Source organism: Astatotilapia calliptera, chromosome 7 (genome assembly GCF_900246225.1).
Source record: "Astatotilapia calliptera chromosome 7, fAstCal1.2, whole genome shotgun sequence".
NCBI lineage: Eukaryota > Metazoa > Chordata > Actinopteri > Cichliformes > Cichlidae > Astatotilapia > Astatotilapia calliptera.
In genome coordinates this window covers 23348119-23365068 of record NC_039308.1, presented here as the reverse complement: position 1 = coordinate 23365068, position 16950 = coordinate 23348119, and the positions used below count along the sequence as shown (strand labels likewise).

Below are 16950 nucleotides of genomic sequence, written 5' to 3'. Positions count from 1 at the left end.
AGTTGGGATGCAAAAACCTGAAAACGTAAAATGAGACATTTTACTATTTTGTGAATTCAAAAAAGAGCTAATAGCTCATTTGAAATTTGATTGCAGCAACATGTCTCAAAGGTTGGAAACAAAAGACTGTAAAACATTATACTAAGAAGAAACAGCTGGAGGAACATTTAGGTTAATTGACAACAGGTCAGTAACATGTTTCTCAGAGTTTCTCAGAAGTAAAGATGGGAAGAGGTTAAAGAAAACCAAACTGTGTCTTCAAACTGTGGGGCATTTTTTTTAAAAACTTTGATTATCCCACCAACTACAGTACACAATATTATCAAGAGATCCAGAGAACCTGGAGGAGACTGTGCACAGGGGACAAAGCTGCAAATCAGTACTGGATGTCCACGATCCTGAAGCAGGACTTCATTAAAAACAGGCATCATCCTGTCACGGAAACCACTGCAGGGGTCACAGTTCACAGACATGTTTCCTGAAAAAGAGATCCACACCTCAACAGCAACATGAATGTGAACTTGCCAACATCATCACTATAATCTCATGTGCATTTGACCAAACTAATGCCTGAATGAAAATGTAAAAGTAAATAAATAAATGAAATGTATGAAAATGTGTGAATGTGTCATCTTCGCTCAGTCATAGGAGTCTGGAGTTTCATCTCTGAAAGCGTGCACACTATTTCCCCCTTGTTTTGAATGATAGCTGGCCCTTTGCTGCAGTGGCCATAATCATATGAGTGCTCTCTCAAACCATACAATGTTCTGACCATGTCATATAAGACATACAAATATCTGCATATGTATTGCTCATTATAATTATCACTTGCACCTCTTCTTAAAGTCAATAAAGATTTATTTTTACTGAGTTGGCTTTTATGTGAGTCATAAAATCTTGGGGTTGATATTGTTACAGCATCACCTTGATCACCAACTATGCCACCATCGAACTGAAACACAAAATGAAAAAAATTCAATGAAATAGGAGGACGGGTGAAATAGAGACAAATAAATGATCTATATAAAAAACAAAACATACCTTGCTGCCTGACCCCTGCTTTGAGGCAGAAATAAACACCTTACAGATACTTTTAAGAACATTTAAAAATCCTCTGACTTAAATTGGCCTCTCCTGCTTCACTTCCATCCTTCAACATGGGTGTACATCTCACTCAGGTGCACCAGCGGAACCAACATGCAGTACAATAGTTCCTACGTGAGAATTTCCACAATAAATGACCTAATGACATATAAAATATGTGTAGTGCAAAAAAAATACATTAACTAAAAGTATAGCAGTAAAAATAATAATGATAACAGCAATCCAATAGCAGGAGCAAACACACTCTCTCTTGGCTTGGGACTCATGGCTCCTGTGGTGCAGTGGCTCTTGCTCCACCTAAGAGTCAACACACAAGGCGGCGACAGTCGATGTCAGATTTTTTAAAATGTTGAGCCGTAATGAGTGACCGTCTCACCTGAGGTCACTAAACATACTGGAATCTGGTGACCCTCTTGCCATAATTTTTATTATACTGTTACGGCTGTGGCCATAAGAACACTGTGTGGGCTGTTTGTTCTGTGTCTCTTTACTGTGTTTAAGACTCTTTACAGGTCCCTCCCCTAATGAAGAGTAGTGAGCAGCTGATTGGACCATGGAACAGGTGACCACATTCAAAAAGCCGCTCTGACAGCTCCAGGGAGAGAGAGAGAGAGAGAGTGTGGAACGAGCGAGTAGCCTGACAGCCGTCGCAGTCCTGACCCTGGTTTTCCCAGCCTGTGTTTATCTTGTGTATTTGTGGGAGTGTGAATTGTAAAAGCTGCTCCTAGTGCATTAGCTGAGAGCTTAGGCACTCGTGGGCTGAAGCGGAAGGGGTGAGCTGCCTTTTCTTTTGGAATCGTTTTCTCCTGTTTTCTTGGTCAGGGAGCGAGGGATAGCTCTGTCATTTGTTTGTTCTTTTTTCTTTCTTAGGGTTTAGTTAGTCTTTTCTGGTGGGACTTAGTTGGTTTTGTTTATTATTTTGGCCTGGGCTCACCCTGGAGCTATGCTTCTTGTCCTTAAATAAAATCACTTTTTTTACTCACAACTGGTTTGGATGTTTGGCTTGGGAACCAGGGCAGGGATTTGTCTCTCTCTCCTCCAACCTTATGTGCGTCCCTACCCGCCTAGACTAGGGGCATAACATATACGCTTGTGTCTTTGTTTGCTATTGTTGGACTTCACATCTGACTTCAGCTGATTATATCCCTGAACACACCAGCCCTCACTCCACTGTTGGCTCTTCTTCTTGACTTTACAGTAACACTATCCACTCAACCAGACAGCTGACTATAGTTACACATTTCATCAAGATTTGTGTTACAGTTTCTGTAAACATGGTGTTTCACTTTCACTGTAACTGAGGCCTATGATTACTGATACTGCGGGTCTAAAGGAGGAAGGAGAGCTAACAAAGGAACTGGGCTGGAAAAAAACTCACAAACCGGTCTGATAGCTGTCTTGTAAAATATGAAAGAGAGCTTTATATGGGACCTTGTTTCTGCCACTGGAAAAAAAAAAACCTAGCATACCTAAGTCAATACATTTGGGTTACTATCTCAAAATTTCAACTTAATAACTTGAGACTTAAAGTTATTTTCTCAGTCTTGAGTTGTTTTGTCAGAAGTTTGAGTTAGTAAGTCAAACTTCTGACAGAAACAAGGTTCCATACCTTTATGTATGTGTACTACTTTAAATATATCACATGACTTTGCCTGTTCCCTCCAAAGAGGGATCATGTGCAGTCATCTCATGGATTATCAGGCTGAGCATGTGGTCGTCTGGTAGATTACCAGGTCTGCTCGGCAGACAGGAAGAAATCCAGTCTTGTTCCTCGCTTCCACGGTGGCCAGCATGGTAGAAATGCAGTGATCCAGGGTGGAGTTTATACATCAGGTTTGTGAACAGACTGTCTGGGATGTTGGACAAACCACATGTTCCCTGTCTGGGTTTTTTCCACTTTTCACAGTTTAAGAATAGACTGGCCATCTGGTCATTTCATGTGCTGAAACAGCAAAAATATAAACAATGAAATCCCTGTTTACCTTTTCTGTAGAATGATGGAACCATGTAAGAAGCTAAGAATTAATCACATCTTGTCACTCGTTCTCTTTCACTTCAGAGACTTGGCTCTGGTAATTCTGATTCACATGTGCTGCAGGCTAGCTACGGTGCACTTCTACAACATTTCAAAAAGAGGGGAAAAAAACCTTAAGATGTTTTGGAGTTTGAATGGGTAGCTATGCATGCATGAACAAAGAAATGAGACAACATTCAGAGCTTCACAATGACTCACAATAACTGTCAAAGTGAAATGACAATAAACGCTAATCCATGTCCTCTTGTTGTTTCTGTCTCAGTCCACTGAGCAATGACTTTGTCATTGCCACAAGTTTAGCCTACTACAGGAAAAAAGTAAAAGGTACTCTATATTTCCAAAAGTATTTGCTTGTCTGCCTTTACATGATTATGAATTTGAGTGACATCCCATTCTTAATCCACAGGGTTTTATATGACATCGGCCCACCCTTTACAAACAGCTTCAACTCTTAAGAGGAGGCTTTCTAAAAGGTTTAGGAGTTTGTTTATAGGAATTTTTGACGATTTTTCAAGAAGCCCATTTGTGAGGTCAGACAGTGATGTTGAACAAGAAGACCTAAATCATAGTTTCCACTGTAATTCAACACAAAGGTTGAATTAGATTTGATTGAGGTCAGGACTGTGTGCACGCTAGTCAAGTTCTCCCACAACAGACGCACTCATTCATGTCTTTACGGACCCTGCTTTTTGTGCACTGGTGTGCACGTTGGAACAAGATGAGACCATCCCCAAACTGTTTGCACGAAGTTAAGAGTTTTAACTTGTCCAGAATCTCTTGGTATTCTGAAGCAGTAAGAGTTCCTTTCACTGGAACTAGGGGTTGAGCCCATGTCCTGAAAAACACCTGAAAAAACTACACCAAACTAACAAACTAATCCCCCCTCCACCAAACTTGACACTTGGCACACGGCAGCCAGACAATTAGTGTTCACCCAGCAACTGCCAGGCTCATCCATTTGATTGCAGGACAGAGAAGCTTGATTCATTGCTGCAGAGAACACATCTCAACTTCTCTAGAGTCCAGTGGTAGGATGGTTTACACCATTGCATCCAACACTTTGCATTACATAAGGCTTGTATGCAGCTGCTCATCATGGAAACCTGTTTCATGAAGCTCTCCACAAACTATTCTTGAGCTGATCTGACGGCCACATAAAGTTTGGATGTTTGTAGCAATTGACTCTGCAGAAAGTTGGACCTGTGCATATTATGTGCCTCAACACCTGCTGACTGTGATTTTACATGCCATACCCTCCCACACAGTTGCTATTGTTCCCAATCACATCCACTGTGTTACAATACCACAAAAAACTAATATAAAAATATTAAGTAAAAAGGAAATTTCATGACTTGTTGCATGGCTGGCATCCTATCATGGGATTACGCTGGAATTCCTGAGAGCGACCCATTCTTTCTCAACCATTTGTAGAAGCAGTCTGCATGCCTATGCACTTCATTCCACGCCCCTGCGTCAGTCGAATTGATTGGAACACCTGAACTCAATCATTTGGATGGATGAGTGAATATTTTTGGCAATATGGTGTATGTGGATTTGTCCTGACATATCAGTTTAAATGTTTTAAAGACATCTATTGGTAAAAAGTGGAAATCAAGGACAGTATTAGTGTTGGACACTTGTGAAATGTATAAATGTGTTTTTTCACCTACCTCTGCAAATAATTTGAAAAACTTGTAAGTGGACATTTACTGGAAATTGATGTGGACAGGCTTGGGGACAGTGCATATTATTTTCCATACATAATTAAAGGTTTTAGTGTTGAAGTCAGCAAGCCTGCTGGTGACTCACCATGAATCACTGATTCCCAGACTGGATTGGCTCTCACTGCAGAGCTCACTTCTCTCTCACTGTAGCTGTTGTGACTGCTTGCAGGAGTTGGAGACAGGTGTGATGGTGTGAGAGCAGAGCTTCCCAACCTGGAGATCAATCCTGTCTTCTTCTTTTTGTAGTTCTGTCTGCTCTAGCGACCCTTGAGCCTCCCTTCCTTCAGTAATGTATAACTCTTTAACACATTCACCAAATAAAAGATTATTGTATCTGGACCATCTTACGTCAGTGGAACATGGCCATTAAGAAGAAGGCTGCAATCATGCTGCAGACATCAGCACTCAGAACTCTCCGTCTTCTCTCCTCCCACTTTCTGTCTCTTACTTTCTGACTGGATTCCTTCTCTCTCTCTGTGTGACTGTCTTTCTCTATCTCTGCTCCAGCCCTCGACCTCAGGCTCAAATCAATCAACCATGCCCATGCCAGTGTCACCAGGTGGAGGTGTTTTTAGTGGACTCCAACACACTGTCAGACCACCAGTTTTGCTCTGTGCATTGATCTTTTTGTTTGTTTGTTTTTTCCTTTCTTTTTGGGTTTGTTTTTGACTTTTATTGTATTTATTTGAAGTTAAAGTACAGACTTTCTTTACTTAAGTAGAAATACAGATACCTGTTGATGGGTCCGTCTAGCACAACCCTTCGCTGGAACAAAACAATCCTACTACAACAGCAAAAGCAAGATGCAAGTCATCAAAGTTATTTCTATTACTCGTGCACGAGGAAGAGAACTGTGACAAGCATGTTCCTGTCGCTCACCCCAGTCGATCTGCTCCCTCGTAACACTGCTCTTTATTGAGTTTACATGAATATGAATAAGTTCATTAACATATGGCATCTCAAAGAGTACCAGTCTGTGCATAGTGTAGGTATGTGTGTGTGTGTGTGTGGGGGGGGGGGGGGGCGACTCCCCAAAGCTGGTGCTAGGAGCGCCGCGGTCCACCTAAACAAAGGGCTCTTATACTTAACCAGATGACAATCAACAATATAAACCTAACACCTGTGTTTAAAAAAAGTACTCCAGTAAATCTTGAAGTACTGACTCCACTTTACTCAAGTGAAAGTGAAAAAGTACAGACTCTGAAATATACTCAAACTAAGTAACTAAAAACTAGCTCTCTTTGAAGTAAAATTCTACTCTCCATTTTTATACAAAGGTAACTGAACTTTGTGCTATATTAATGCAATAATAAAACAAAGATATATTTTGAAAAGTCGAAAGTCCACATATTTGTGTAAAGACGTAGGGAGCCAGGGCAAAAGGTTGTTTGAAGAATAAATATGTAAGTACAGAAACCTGAAAATTCTAAAGCATTACAGAGTAATGAAGTATTTGTACTTACTTCCCACCTTTACATGAGAACTATTGCAGACACCTATAATAAAATGAAATCAATAAAAAGACAATAAAATATCGAAAACTATCTAATGTTTGAGCAATGAAAATGAAAACAAGAACAGATTCCCAGTGATTATTTTTTTTATTTAAAAAAAATGTTTATACGTCTTTTAAACTCTGTAAACAACTGAGAGAGCTTTCGTAACGTCTCTCATGATGAGCCTTCTCTAAACGAACTGATAGATAAGGTGGAGGAAATGACGTCATGAGAAAGTAAACTATGAATAAACTGTTTACCTAACATGTAATCTGATAAATAGGTGTTAGAGTTTTACTAATCTGAATGCTGTGGACTCCTTGAAAGTCATCCTTGTTTTGTTTTGTTGTTGTTGTGGTTTTGTTTATTTGTTTGGTTGGTTGGTTTTTGTTTTGTTTTGGGGGGTTTTGTGTGTTTTTTGGTGCAGGGTTTTTCTTACTAATCTATTTTTCTTATTAATCTATGTGTCCTATTTCCTGTCTCACAGTCTGTGCGCCCCTCGGTTCACTTTTTCTTGTAGACTCCTCTTGCGTAAAACCATTACAGGTTTTACGCACGGAGTTGTTCTGTGTTGCTGTTTAATTTGTCTTACAATGTCTTACCATCCAGAGGTCAGTTACGATGGCGCAATTAAAATAACAAGTGGGAGCCTGCTGTGGTCTTAATGCAGATGAGTTCAGCATCTGCGATATCTCTCTTTAAATACCCCAGTGTCACAGCTGGGTCGCTGACACAGAGTTCACATCAGACAGTGTGGTGGATGTCTGACAGCAGGAAACTAGTTTTTCACACACTGAGGGTCAGGGTGGGATGCTTTAGAGAGTGAGAGGGTACAAATTTATTTTTAACGTCGCATCTTTAGATCATTTATCGACATTGACGTCAATGAGTCGAATGGAAATCACCCTGGAAATCACAGCTAAGTCCCTCGTGAGATTTTAACATGATATAAGAAGGACAATTAAGGTTTAGTGGCATGCTGTAGTCATTGTACTACTCATCCGGTCCTATCTTCAGTTTCAGTTTAGCCATTTCTTAAAAGAGGCTGGTGGAGGCAGGGAGGGAGGTAATCCACGTCTGGATCATTGGACAGACCTCGCGCACACTTAGTGGCAGCAAGAACAAGTTCCTTCGGCGCAAGGTTTTCCCCTCAGAAAGTCAAAATGGCCAAATATAAGCCCTGGGTGCTGTGGTGCTTTATTTTGATCGGTTTTATTTGCATCGTTACGCTCTTGTGCCTGTGCTTCACCTCGTTTCTGGGCGTAAGATGTTCCAGCGGCAGCTTCAAGCAAGCGGCGGTGGCCGCAGACTCTCAGATTTGCTCGGAGATTGGCAGGTACGTTTTTGTCTATTAAAGTCCTCTCTATAGTGGAAAGCTAAAGCTGGAAGAAAAAGAAAGTATTGAATTCGACTGGATTTTGTCTTTTATACTAATTCTTTTTAGAAATAGTAAGGAGGTTTTTAATTATGATTTTAGTGTGTGTGTGTGTGTGTGTGTGTGTGTGTGTGTGTGTGTGTGTGTGTGTGTGTGTGTGTGTGTGTGTGTGTGTGTGTGTGTGTGTGTGTGTGTGTGTGTGTTTATAGATCTTAGATACAGTATTTTCATTTTAAGCATGCTTTCGTTCATGTTATATTCAGTAAGACTGTGCATGCTTCCTTCTGAACCCAGCTGGCACTCCATGAGGAGCCAGTGTGCACCTTGTCCCACTCAGCAATCTGTCAGCCAACAGTAAAGAAAATAAATAAATAAATAAAAATTTTAAAAAATAGACTGTACAACTTGGAGGAGATGGTTAAACAGAAGAAAAACACCTCTATCGCCAAACCAAAACTACTCACTAGTAGCAGCAAAACAACTCCAGCCTCACAGTCAGAAGCTCAAACAATGCATACCACTGCAACTTTCTACCCTCAGGGTGCTTCACAAATTAACTGACCTGTAGCGCTTACCCAGTGCTGCATGGCAACAATTCACAATACTGTTTGACAGAACTATTAGACTGGACCTTCCAACTCTAAAGAAAAAAGCTGAACTGAGCAATGTGATAAGCTGTTTAAGAGATTTAATAGGCAGTGAAGAACAGAGATAAGACCTGCAGATCAGTAAGCATGCAGCACACTGTACCTCAGTACTTGTGCTTGTAACTGTAAAAGAAAAACTCAGTAACTGATATTAGCTTTTCTGACTGGGCAGTGAAGGTCTGAGCTGTTTCTCTAATGCACTCTGTGGTTGAGTTATTTGTTCTGCAGTGAGCAAGCCATTAATCAATCAACACAGTAACTGCAAATAAAGCTCAGCAGATTATTTTATTGTCCCCCCCCTCCCACCCGACTAGATGTGAGCATACCCTTTCCTGCTTCCTGCAGATAGATATATCTCTGTCTGTTCTCTGCCAAAGTTTAAAGAGGGTTCATTTCCCACTTCAAAGCCAACACACTAAATTTGTTCAGGCAGGTAAAACCATCGGGCACTGTGCCAACAGGACACAACTTCAAGTAATCAAAGAAACCTGAAACACATCAGCTTTTTGTTGTTTAATCATACTGACCTTGTTCTTCTACAGTAGATGGGCAGCAAATAGAGCTCTTTATATGTCTGTGTGTGCACCAACACTCACTGCGGACAGATGAGCTATCAAGTTTCAGTTTGAGTTTTCAAACCTCCAAAATTCTTTCAGCTCCCCCACCCCGTGAACATCCCCAATTTTTCCCAACTCATTTTTCATTGTAAAGCTCCTTTGGTTGCCTGCTCTGTGTTACTTATGCTCACAGATTTGTAAGATAATCACTCATTCGGTCAGACCTTATTCACTGACCATTAGAAGCAAAACATTCCCAACAGTGCTTCCTCTTGTAGCTCAGTGACTACACTTGATCCCACGCCAGGCTACTGGTGAAAGGGCCCATTCAGGGCTATTCAAATACGGTCCAGTCAGGATTAAGTTGTTTATGTCACAGCTAACTTAGATAATCCGAGTGAGAAATGTGAGTTACATTTCTTTTTTTAGAGCCAGGTTACCTTATGAGTCAAATAAAAAAAAGAAGAGAAAGAAAAGAAAGAACACCACTATGGTCAGCGACTTCCTGGTATGTCACCTGAGGTCAACCTCAAACAGCAGGATGTGGTTTGAACATGCCCACTGGCAGCCGTCACCGTACTGTGGCATCTTCAAGTACTCAAACACCAGGTTCAATAATTAAAGCCACGTGTAAGTCGGAGCGTGTGCAATGAGTGTTTACACATTTCCCATAAATAAAATTAAACCCTCTTCCAGGAATATGCTTCAGCAGGGTGGATCAGCAGTAGATGGCGCCATTGCAGCTCTTCTGTGCACATCTGTGGTCAATCCTCAGAGCATGGGGATTGGAGGGGGCTCTATAATAACTATAAGAGATAAGAAAGGTAAGTCCTCTACTGATACGTGTTTCGTAAATTGTATTTCTCCACAGCAGTGATTGATTAGACCAACCAATTGGATTTCTCATCTATTTTAAGGCAACATTAAAGTCTACAACTTCAGAGAAACTGTCCCACAGTCATTCAGACAGAACCTGTTAAAGGAGTGTCCCACTTTCTTCAGTTTTTCCACAGGTAGGTAGATTTACAGCACTTATCAATATCCAGTTACAGATTTTGTCCTTGTGGTTTCTCACTTTACAGAAATTCATTTATTTAATTTTAAAAGATGCCGTTTTTATCCACTTATGTACTTAGTATCACTGTGTATTGTTTATACAGTGATTGTAGCTTAAGTTGTTAGTGCTCTAGTTGTGCTGGTAAGGTTAGATCTTCCTTATCAATTAACATTTTGTCATATTTTGCAAACAGTTTTCCACCATTAGTCTAATTTACCTGCACTACTTTTCTCATTTTTACATTGAAGGCAGCCAGTGGGTCGGCGTTCCCGGAGAGCTGCGAGGCTATGAGGCAATTCACGAACAGTACGGGAAGCTGCCCTGGGCCAGGCTTTTTGAACCAACAATTAAACTGGCTAGGGAGGGCATCCCTCTGTCACCCTATCTGGGAAAAATCGTGTCCTTTGTGAAAAGAAACATACAAACATCGTCTCTCTGGTACAGCTTTTCAATTACTCCTCTGTGACTTAAGATATTTTTTTTTATTAATAATGCTTGCAAAGAAAAAATTGTGTTTTAAATCACATGTTTGATGGCACCAATGAACTAAAAGCATTTGTAATCCTAGCTGGAGCCTATTTCATGCAGCTGTCACTGCAGAAATCCTGGAGCGAAGGCCTCTCCTGTAAATCCCTGGTTATACTAATTTTGTGATAGTTTTATGTAACATCTCAAAGAGAATTTAACTTTACACATTGCGTAATAGTTTAGGCCAGGCACCACGCTCATTGTTCTCAGTGAAGCATTGTTATTTTTAATGACATAAGAGTGCACATTGTTTTTCTTAACGTGACTCAGGACCAGGATTTACCAGCTCAGAGACAAAGGTAGCATTAACCTTCATCCAAAAAATGTTTGTGAGACGCAGCCAGGACTCAGGTATCATGGGGAATACCTGAAAGATTGCATTTCCTTTTTGGATGCCGGGCCAAAAGTGTGTGCACAAACAGAGTTTTTTAATGTTTACGATAGCGAAGGGAATCAGAGGAAAATAAGTGGTGATTAGAAAACCTATTGCACTTGGATCTTTAAAAAGTGCATCACTGTCAGGTGCAAATCTGGATTCCTGTGAGATTGAAGATAAAAAAAAAAATTGTAGTAAACACCAAGTGACCCAATTCTACTGTAAGGTAATCTCAGAAAGCTTTTAAACTAATAGGTAAAATTATGGAGCACTGCTTAGATGATCAGAGGCAAACCTGCTTCGACTCACTGCCCTCGGGGTAGATTTTAGCTGAGTCAGTCATTTAAAAAGGTGTGTTTGCTGAAAGGGAATGATTATCTTTGTGTTTGTCAGTGTCTCAATCTGTAAGAGGGTTGATGGATTGAGTACAATTTTGTGCGTGTGGGTGGTTGAGGCACACACTCGGCTCTAGGGTCAATGACGAGTCTTGTTTATCCAGAGTTTCTTTTGATTTGGGTCTCAGTGATATATGCTGCCTCAGCAGTGCTTTCAGGGCATTCACGTCAGCGCCATTTGATCAGCATGTTGCATTCCTAATGCATTCAAGATCTAATGTGGTAACAAATATGGTGATTAGCCATTTTTCTGGAGCTCTCTTTTCAGAGTTAGAAATGCCTCGTCTAATCAGCTTTTAAACTGAAAATGTTTTTCTAATCAAGACCAGTGAAAAGGACATTTTGGGTGCAAGAATGAAAATGGCTGCTTCTAATGCCAAAGTGCAATCAGTTCTTCCAAACAGAGCCACCGACTTTATGATCCAGTTTTGTTTTTGTTTTCTTTTAATTATCAGCTTTGTGCTGTGTCCTTCAGTTTACTTCCTGTTTAAAGTTAAAGTGTGGTTTCTGTAATTTTGTTTCAATCCCATATTCCGTGTTATGTATTTAGTGAGTTTTTGTCTGGTCTTGTCTGAATCTCCCTCAACTTCCTGGCTCCTCTGTTGTGCTTGGATTGTTGTTTTTTTTATTTAGTTTAATATTCTGAATTTTCTGAGACCTAAGAGCACAAGAAAAATAACTAAAAGGGACTTGATAAACTGTCAGCTATCAGTTCCACTGAAGAATATTTCCCTGAACTGTGACTGCGCTGTGTTAATTTCCTATTCAATCAATGCAGCGTGCCACTAATCAACCTGGCTTCAGTTTATACTGCAGTGAGTCTAACAAACCGTCTTCTCTGTCTGCCCAAAAATTAGATGGTCTCCATTTTTGTCACAAGTTTAAACAAGCACTTCATCTCAGTGGACTAAGAAGTAATTTTTTTAAAATTTCCATCTTTATATCTGAACATTTATAATCCTGGTAGGATTAGGTAATAAATAAGAAGTAGAAAAAGAGTTACTTAGTCCTAAAGCAAAGATTTCTAATAGCTGCAGATCCCACACAGGGCGATCTCGATCCATTCTTCTTTGCAGAAGTGGTTTAGCTGTGCAATGTTGTTAGGATGCACGGGGTGTAGTGCTTTGACCCTTCATCAGTTTTTGGTTTTGACAGCTCTCTGTCTCTTTTTCTCTGCTCTCCTTTTTGCTTAGTTTGTGTTTTCTTTTCTTTTTTACAGTGAAATTTTTTGCCACAAGAACAAAACTGTTCTGAGCACAGGCGAAATCGTAAAGTTTTCCAAACTTGCAGAAACCATGGAAACCATTGCAGAGAAAGGAGCAGAGGATTTCTACACTGGCAAGATAGGGCATGACTTAATCCAAGACATAACAGCTGCAGGTTGGTGCAATGTCAGCATTAGCAGCCTGAGGGTTTGTGTTTGAAAAGGAATTAAATGGAATGGAAAAATGACTTTTACTCAGTGTTATGAAAAAAATTTAATCTAATTTAGGGCAAAGTTTGTTATATACGTTCTGTGTGTCTGTCTCAGGTGGGACCTTGACTATAGAGGATTTGAGGTCATTCCAGGTGCAGGTCCAAGATGCTTGGACTGTTCCTTTGGGAGATGCTAAACTCTACATCCCTCCACCCCCTGCTGGAGGCGCCCTGCTTGCCTTCATTCTCAAACTCATGGAAGGTGTCGTGTTTTGTGTGATTTTCTTTTTCCGCTGTAACAGCTGGATGAAATTTCAATTTAAAGAAACAGTTAAACAGTTCTTAGCTCACAAAAGCTTAAAAACATTATCACTGTCTTTTCTGCAGGGTTCTCGCTGACGCCAAACTCTCTGGTTGGTGACAAGAAGATTGAGATGTACCATCATTTTATAGAGGCAGTTAAATTTGCTAATGGACAGAAGAAGAGCATTTGTGATCCAAAGTTTAATAACGGCAAGGTTGGGATCTGAAATATCTTTTTTCTTATTGGAACTGGGGACATTTTTAATACAAGGGCAAGAAATTGAATTCTAAAGTCTAGGTATATATTATGTATTGTTTCATGTATTTTATATTTTATTATATTATTTATATTCACTGCTCAAAAAACTCAAGATGAATATCTATAATATGTTAAGAATGAAGGGACTTTGCATTGATTGATGGAAATGAAAACAATCCATCTACAGAAGGTACAGATGAACTGAGGAGCCCAGCAGCTGGTCTCCTCAGTTCCAGATGTTTGCAGACTGTTGATAAAAGAAGAAGTGGTAAACACGGCCCTCTCTCAACGTTTTTGAGACGTGTTGCTGACATCAATTTCTAAATTACCTCTTTCTTTTTTTAATAATAGTAGATTTTCTCACTTTAAACATTTGACATGTGTTCTGCTGTGAACAAAATGTGGGTTTATGACACTTTCAATGTGTCTTTCGAAACATTTTATAAAGCATCCCAACTTTTAGGATGGGGTTTCTACATCTCAAACCAGTAATATCTGGGATATCTTGGAAATGTTTAATGATGCTCTCCTTTTAGTGTGCAGAGCACTTGATTGATCCCACCTTCATTGATCGCATCAGGAAGATGATTTCTTCAAACATGACCCATGACAACTCTTACTACAACGTCGCACCTTCTTCAGATCACATTGGGACGACACACGTGTCTGTCCTGGATGAAGATGGCCTGGCCGTCTCTGCCACAAGCACCATAAACCAAGTGTGAGCAGGAAGAGTTGTGTTATAGGAAACATACTAATGTTGGGTGTACCCATCATCCCCTCAGCTGACTGAGTACCCTTTGTTCTGTAGATTTGGAGGAATGATTTACTCTCCACGTACAGGCATCATCCTCAACAATGAGCTGGCTGACTTTTGCGGGAGAGCAGACACACTGAGGGCAGGTGAAGTTATATACGACAACTAAATTACAGACGTTTCACGATCTCATCACCGAGTCTGATTTCCATCTGATGTTTTATTTTTACGTAGGCGAACGACCTCCATCCTCAATGAGTCCAGTGATACTGGAGTCAAAGTCTGGAGGTCTTCTTATAATTGGTGGATCGGGAGGAAGCCTGATTACGCCGGCAATGGCCTTGGTAATTCAATAATTAAAAACTCTATTTGTTTCCTTGTTTGTATACTTCTTTGTTTGTTTACTCACAGTTCTTTTATCCTTGCAGTCTATAATAAATCACCAGTGGCTGGGGATGAGCTTGAAAGATGCCATTACTGAGCGCATAATCTTCATCGACTCAAAGAACGACGTAAATTTTGAACCTGGTTTTGATGAGGTGAAGTACTTCCCTTTATCCTTGCTATCCATTAATGATATTCAAATTCACTAGACTGTCTATCAGAAAAAAATCATCTGTAATAATGGATTCTGAAGAAGATTAGCGGTCCATAATCCTACAAAGGCAGATTTAATTTTTCTGTAATCTCTTAAGGATAAGTAGTATTAATGTTTTGTCTGTGTGTGTGTTGTGTACCCTCAGTCTGTGTCAAAAAGCTTAAAGGAACAGCTTAAACACAAAACCGGGAACTGGCAATACTTTCTCAATGTGGTCAATGCTGTGGAAAAGGAGAACAACTGCATTGCTGCTGTGTCTGACAGCAGGAAGATGGGAATGTCAGCTGGATACTGACCACAAGGATGCGTGACCTTTCCACTTATCTCTGCCCTTTAGACTAACTGACCCTTCAGCATTAAAAGTAACCATATGTGCGGAAACACTGACAAATAAAAGGTGAACAAAAGGTGCTGTGGCTCCATCCAACTGGACCAATCAGGAAACTACTCACCTTAGAGGATAACTCCAATTTATAATTGCTTCAAATCCAATCACTCCAGGCTATAGAAACCCAATTTATGTTGAGGTGAAATCTGCACTAAATATATAAATATAAGGGTGTTTAAATTTCTATTCATCAACTACATCTATGTAGATATTAGGAAATAGGCACACACAGGTGGAGTTTGTTTCCAGTCGAGCACCATTGAGCTATTGCAGGAAAGTGCCCTGAGATGATGTAATATATGTGACACACCGTTTCCAGTGAACTTTGCTTTCATCCATGTGTCAACCTTTCTACCTTCAGCGGGCGTTGACAAGTTTCTGTATGTTTCTTTTTTTATGCAGTCATTGAGAATTCCCATAAAAACAATGAGATAAGAAAATACAGTCGCTGTGTGTACCGGGAGCATGCACAGCTACAGAAAGTTCAGGACAATGTTCAGCTAGGAAAGCGGTCTCTGAAGTGTTGTGAATGTTTGAAATGCTCCGTCTTAAGTACATACGCACTTGTTCGTTTTTATGGCACTAGCCTTGATGACAGTAGTCAAAGAGGACGATGACTTTTATTGGTTTGTCAAAAACCAATGTCACAAAATTCAGCCGGCCACACTGACTGTTTGAAAACTGCTTTTGGTCGACCGCGCGGGCCGCCTGCCTCGTCACAGCTACTTTTAGTTTTGCCTACGTGTGCTCAGCAAGAGTAGGGAGCTAAACTGAAATGTTAATATCTGACCAACGGATACACAAATGATCACTCCAGCCACAAAGGTGCTCGTATTTGATTTCATGCACTGTTGGAGAAATGTGCACTGAGTGTGTCTGCTAAATCAGTTATTGAAACATGTAATTCTTTGTAAGAAATATTAACTCAAGATGAGCCATATAACCTTTTTAAAGTGACATCCTGGCAGCTTCCTCAACAAGGAACTTTTACTGTGACCTTAAATGTGTTACTCTATGTGAAATAACCTAATCCAAAAAAAAAGCCTCCCCCAAAAATGTACTTTATATATTTTAACACACCTTGAATATTTTGGTTTTTTATGTTTTATGAACATATTTTGTATTGTTTGTAATAAAAATCCTTCTAAACCACAAACTCTTTCTTTAAACACATATTCCTGGTTGTTAGTACAGTATGATGGGAATAATTCTATTTGGTGCTTTCCCCTTTTGCCTTGTGCGTTTATACAGAGCAGCAGTGGAACAAAGAAAGCAGTAATGAGATACATTTCAGCAGAGAAACTTATGAATTAGTAATGATTTCTTAAGTGGATTCTGCTCCGTTCTCCTTTGAGGCTCTAGATGAGAGTTATGAGAACATGCAAATTTTACTCCGTGTGAAGCACCACTGTCTTTTGTTGTATGACAAATGAGTTAATCTGGATAAGTTGCAACTTCACGACTTTAGTGCCACGATCTTGCCCTCTTTGTATAAATAACAACCACTTAAAGTGAGCCATCACTTTAAAGGGTGCAGAAATAGTCTTTCTCTCTCAGAGCGGAGCGGTTAAATAATCCTGTGATGATTCAGCACACTTTTGCTCACAAAGTCCTTTGATGAGGCAAATTATCTTAACAGTAGTTTGATGCTTTTATTATGTCAGTTTCTGTGTCATTATATGCATTTGTCACAATGCCATTCGAGGCAATGAGTCAAATTAAAACTACACGTAGACTCTGATATACACAGAGAATTGGGATTTTTTTCTTTCCTAGCCTAGAGGGTTAGTCAATTGGTCTGAGTTGCATAACTTTGAATTTAATCATATGTGGAAGTGAGACTTTGCTTAATTGGGCCCTGAAGGAAAATTTTTAGATTTTTTATTTATTTTTAATTTTTTGCAGCTTCTTCTCAGAGCAGCTGTAAGCACAGGA

General features: G+C 39.9%; 1 protein-coding gene across 1 annotated transcript; it reads left to right on the top strand.

The window, feature by feature from the left end:
- Positions 1-6787: 6787 nt before the first annotated feature.
- Positions 6788-16096, top strand: ggt5b (gamma-glutamyltransferase 5b). Its single transcript, XM_026173905.1, has 12 exons — positions 6788-7695; positions 9635-9762; positions 9856-9951; positions 10244-10433; positions 12514-12674; positions 12826-12972; positions 13098-13228; positions 13809-13993; positions 14084-14175; positions 14264-14373; positions 14458-14568; positions 14773-16096. Exons 1-12 carry the CDS (start codon positions 7523-7525, stop codon positions 14920-14922), a joined length of 1674 nt encoding a protein of 557 aa, XP_026029690.1. The 5' UTR covers positions 6788-7522; the 3' UTR covers positions 14923-16096.
- Positions 16097-16950: the final 854 nt, after the last annotated feature.

Bases quoted from the DNA above. Each gene is read 5' to 3' on its own strand.
- ggt5b (XM_026173905.1), top strand. From the start codon at position 7,523: ATGGCCAAATATAAGCCCTGGGTGCTGTGGTGCTTTATTTTGATCGGT. The intron at 10,434-12,513 runs GTACAGCTTTTC...TCTTTTTTACAG, and splicing joins ATACAAACATCGTCTCTCTG to TGAAATTTTTTGCCACAAGA. The intron at 14,374-14,457 runs GTAATTCAATAA...TTATCCTTGCAG, and splicing joins TTACGCCGGCAATGGCCTTG to TCTATAATAAATCACCAGTG.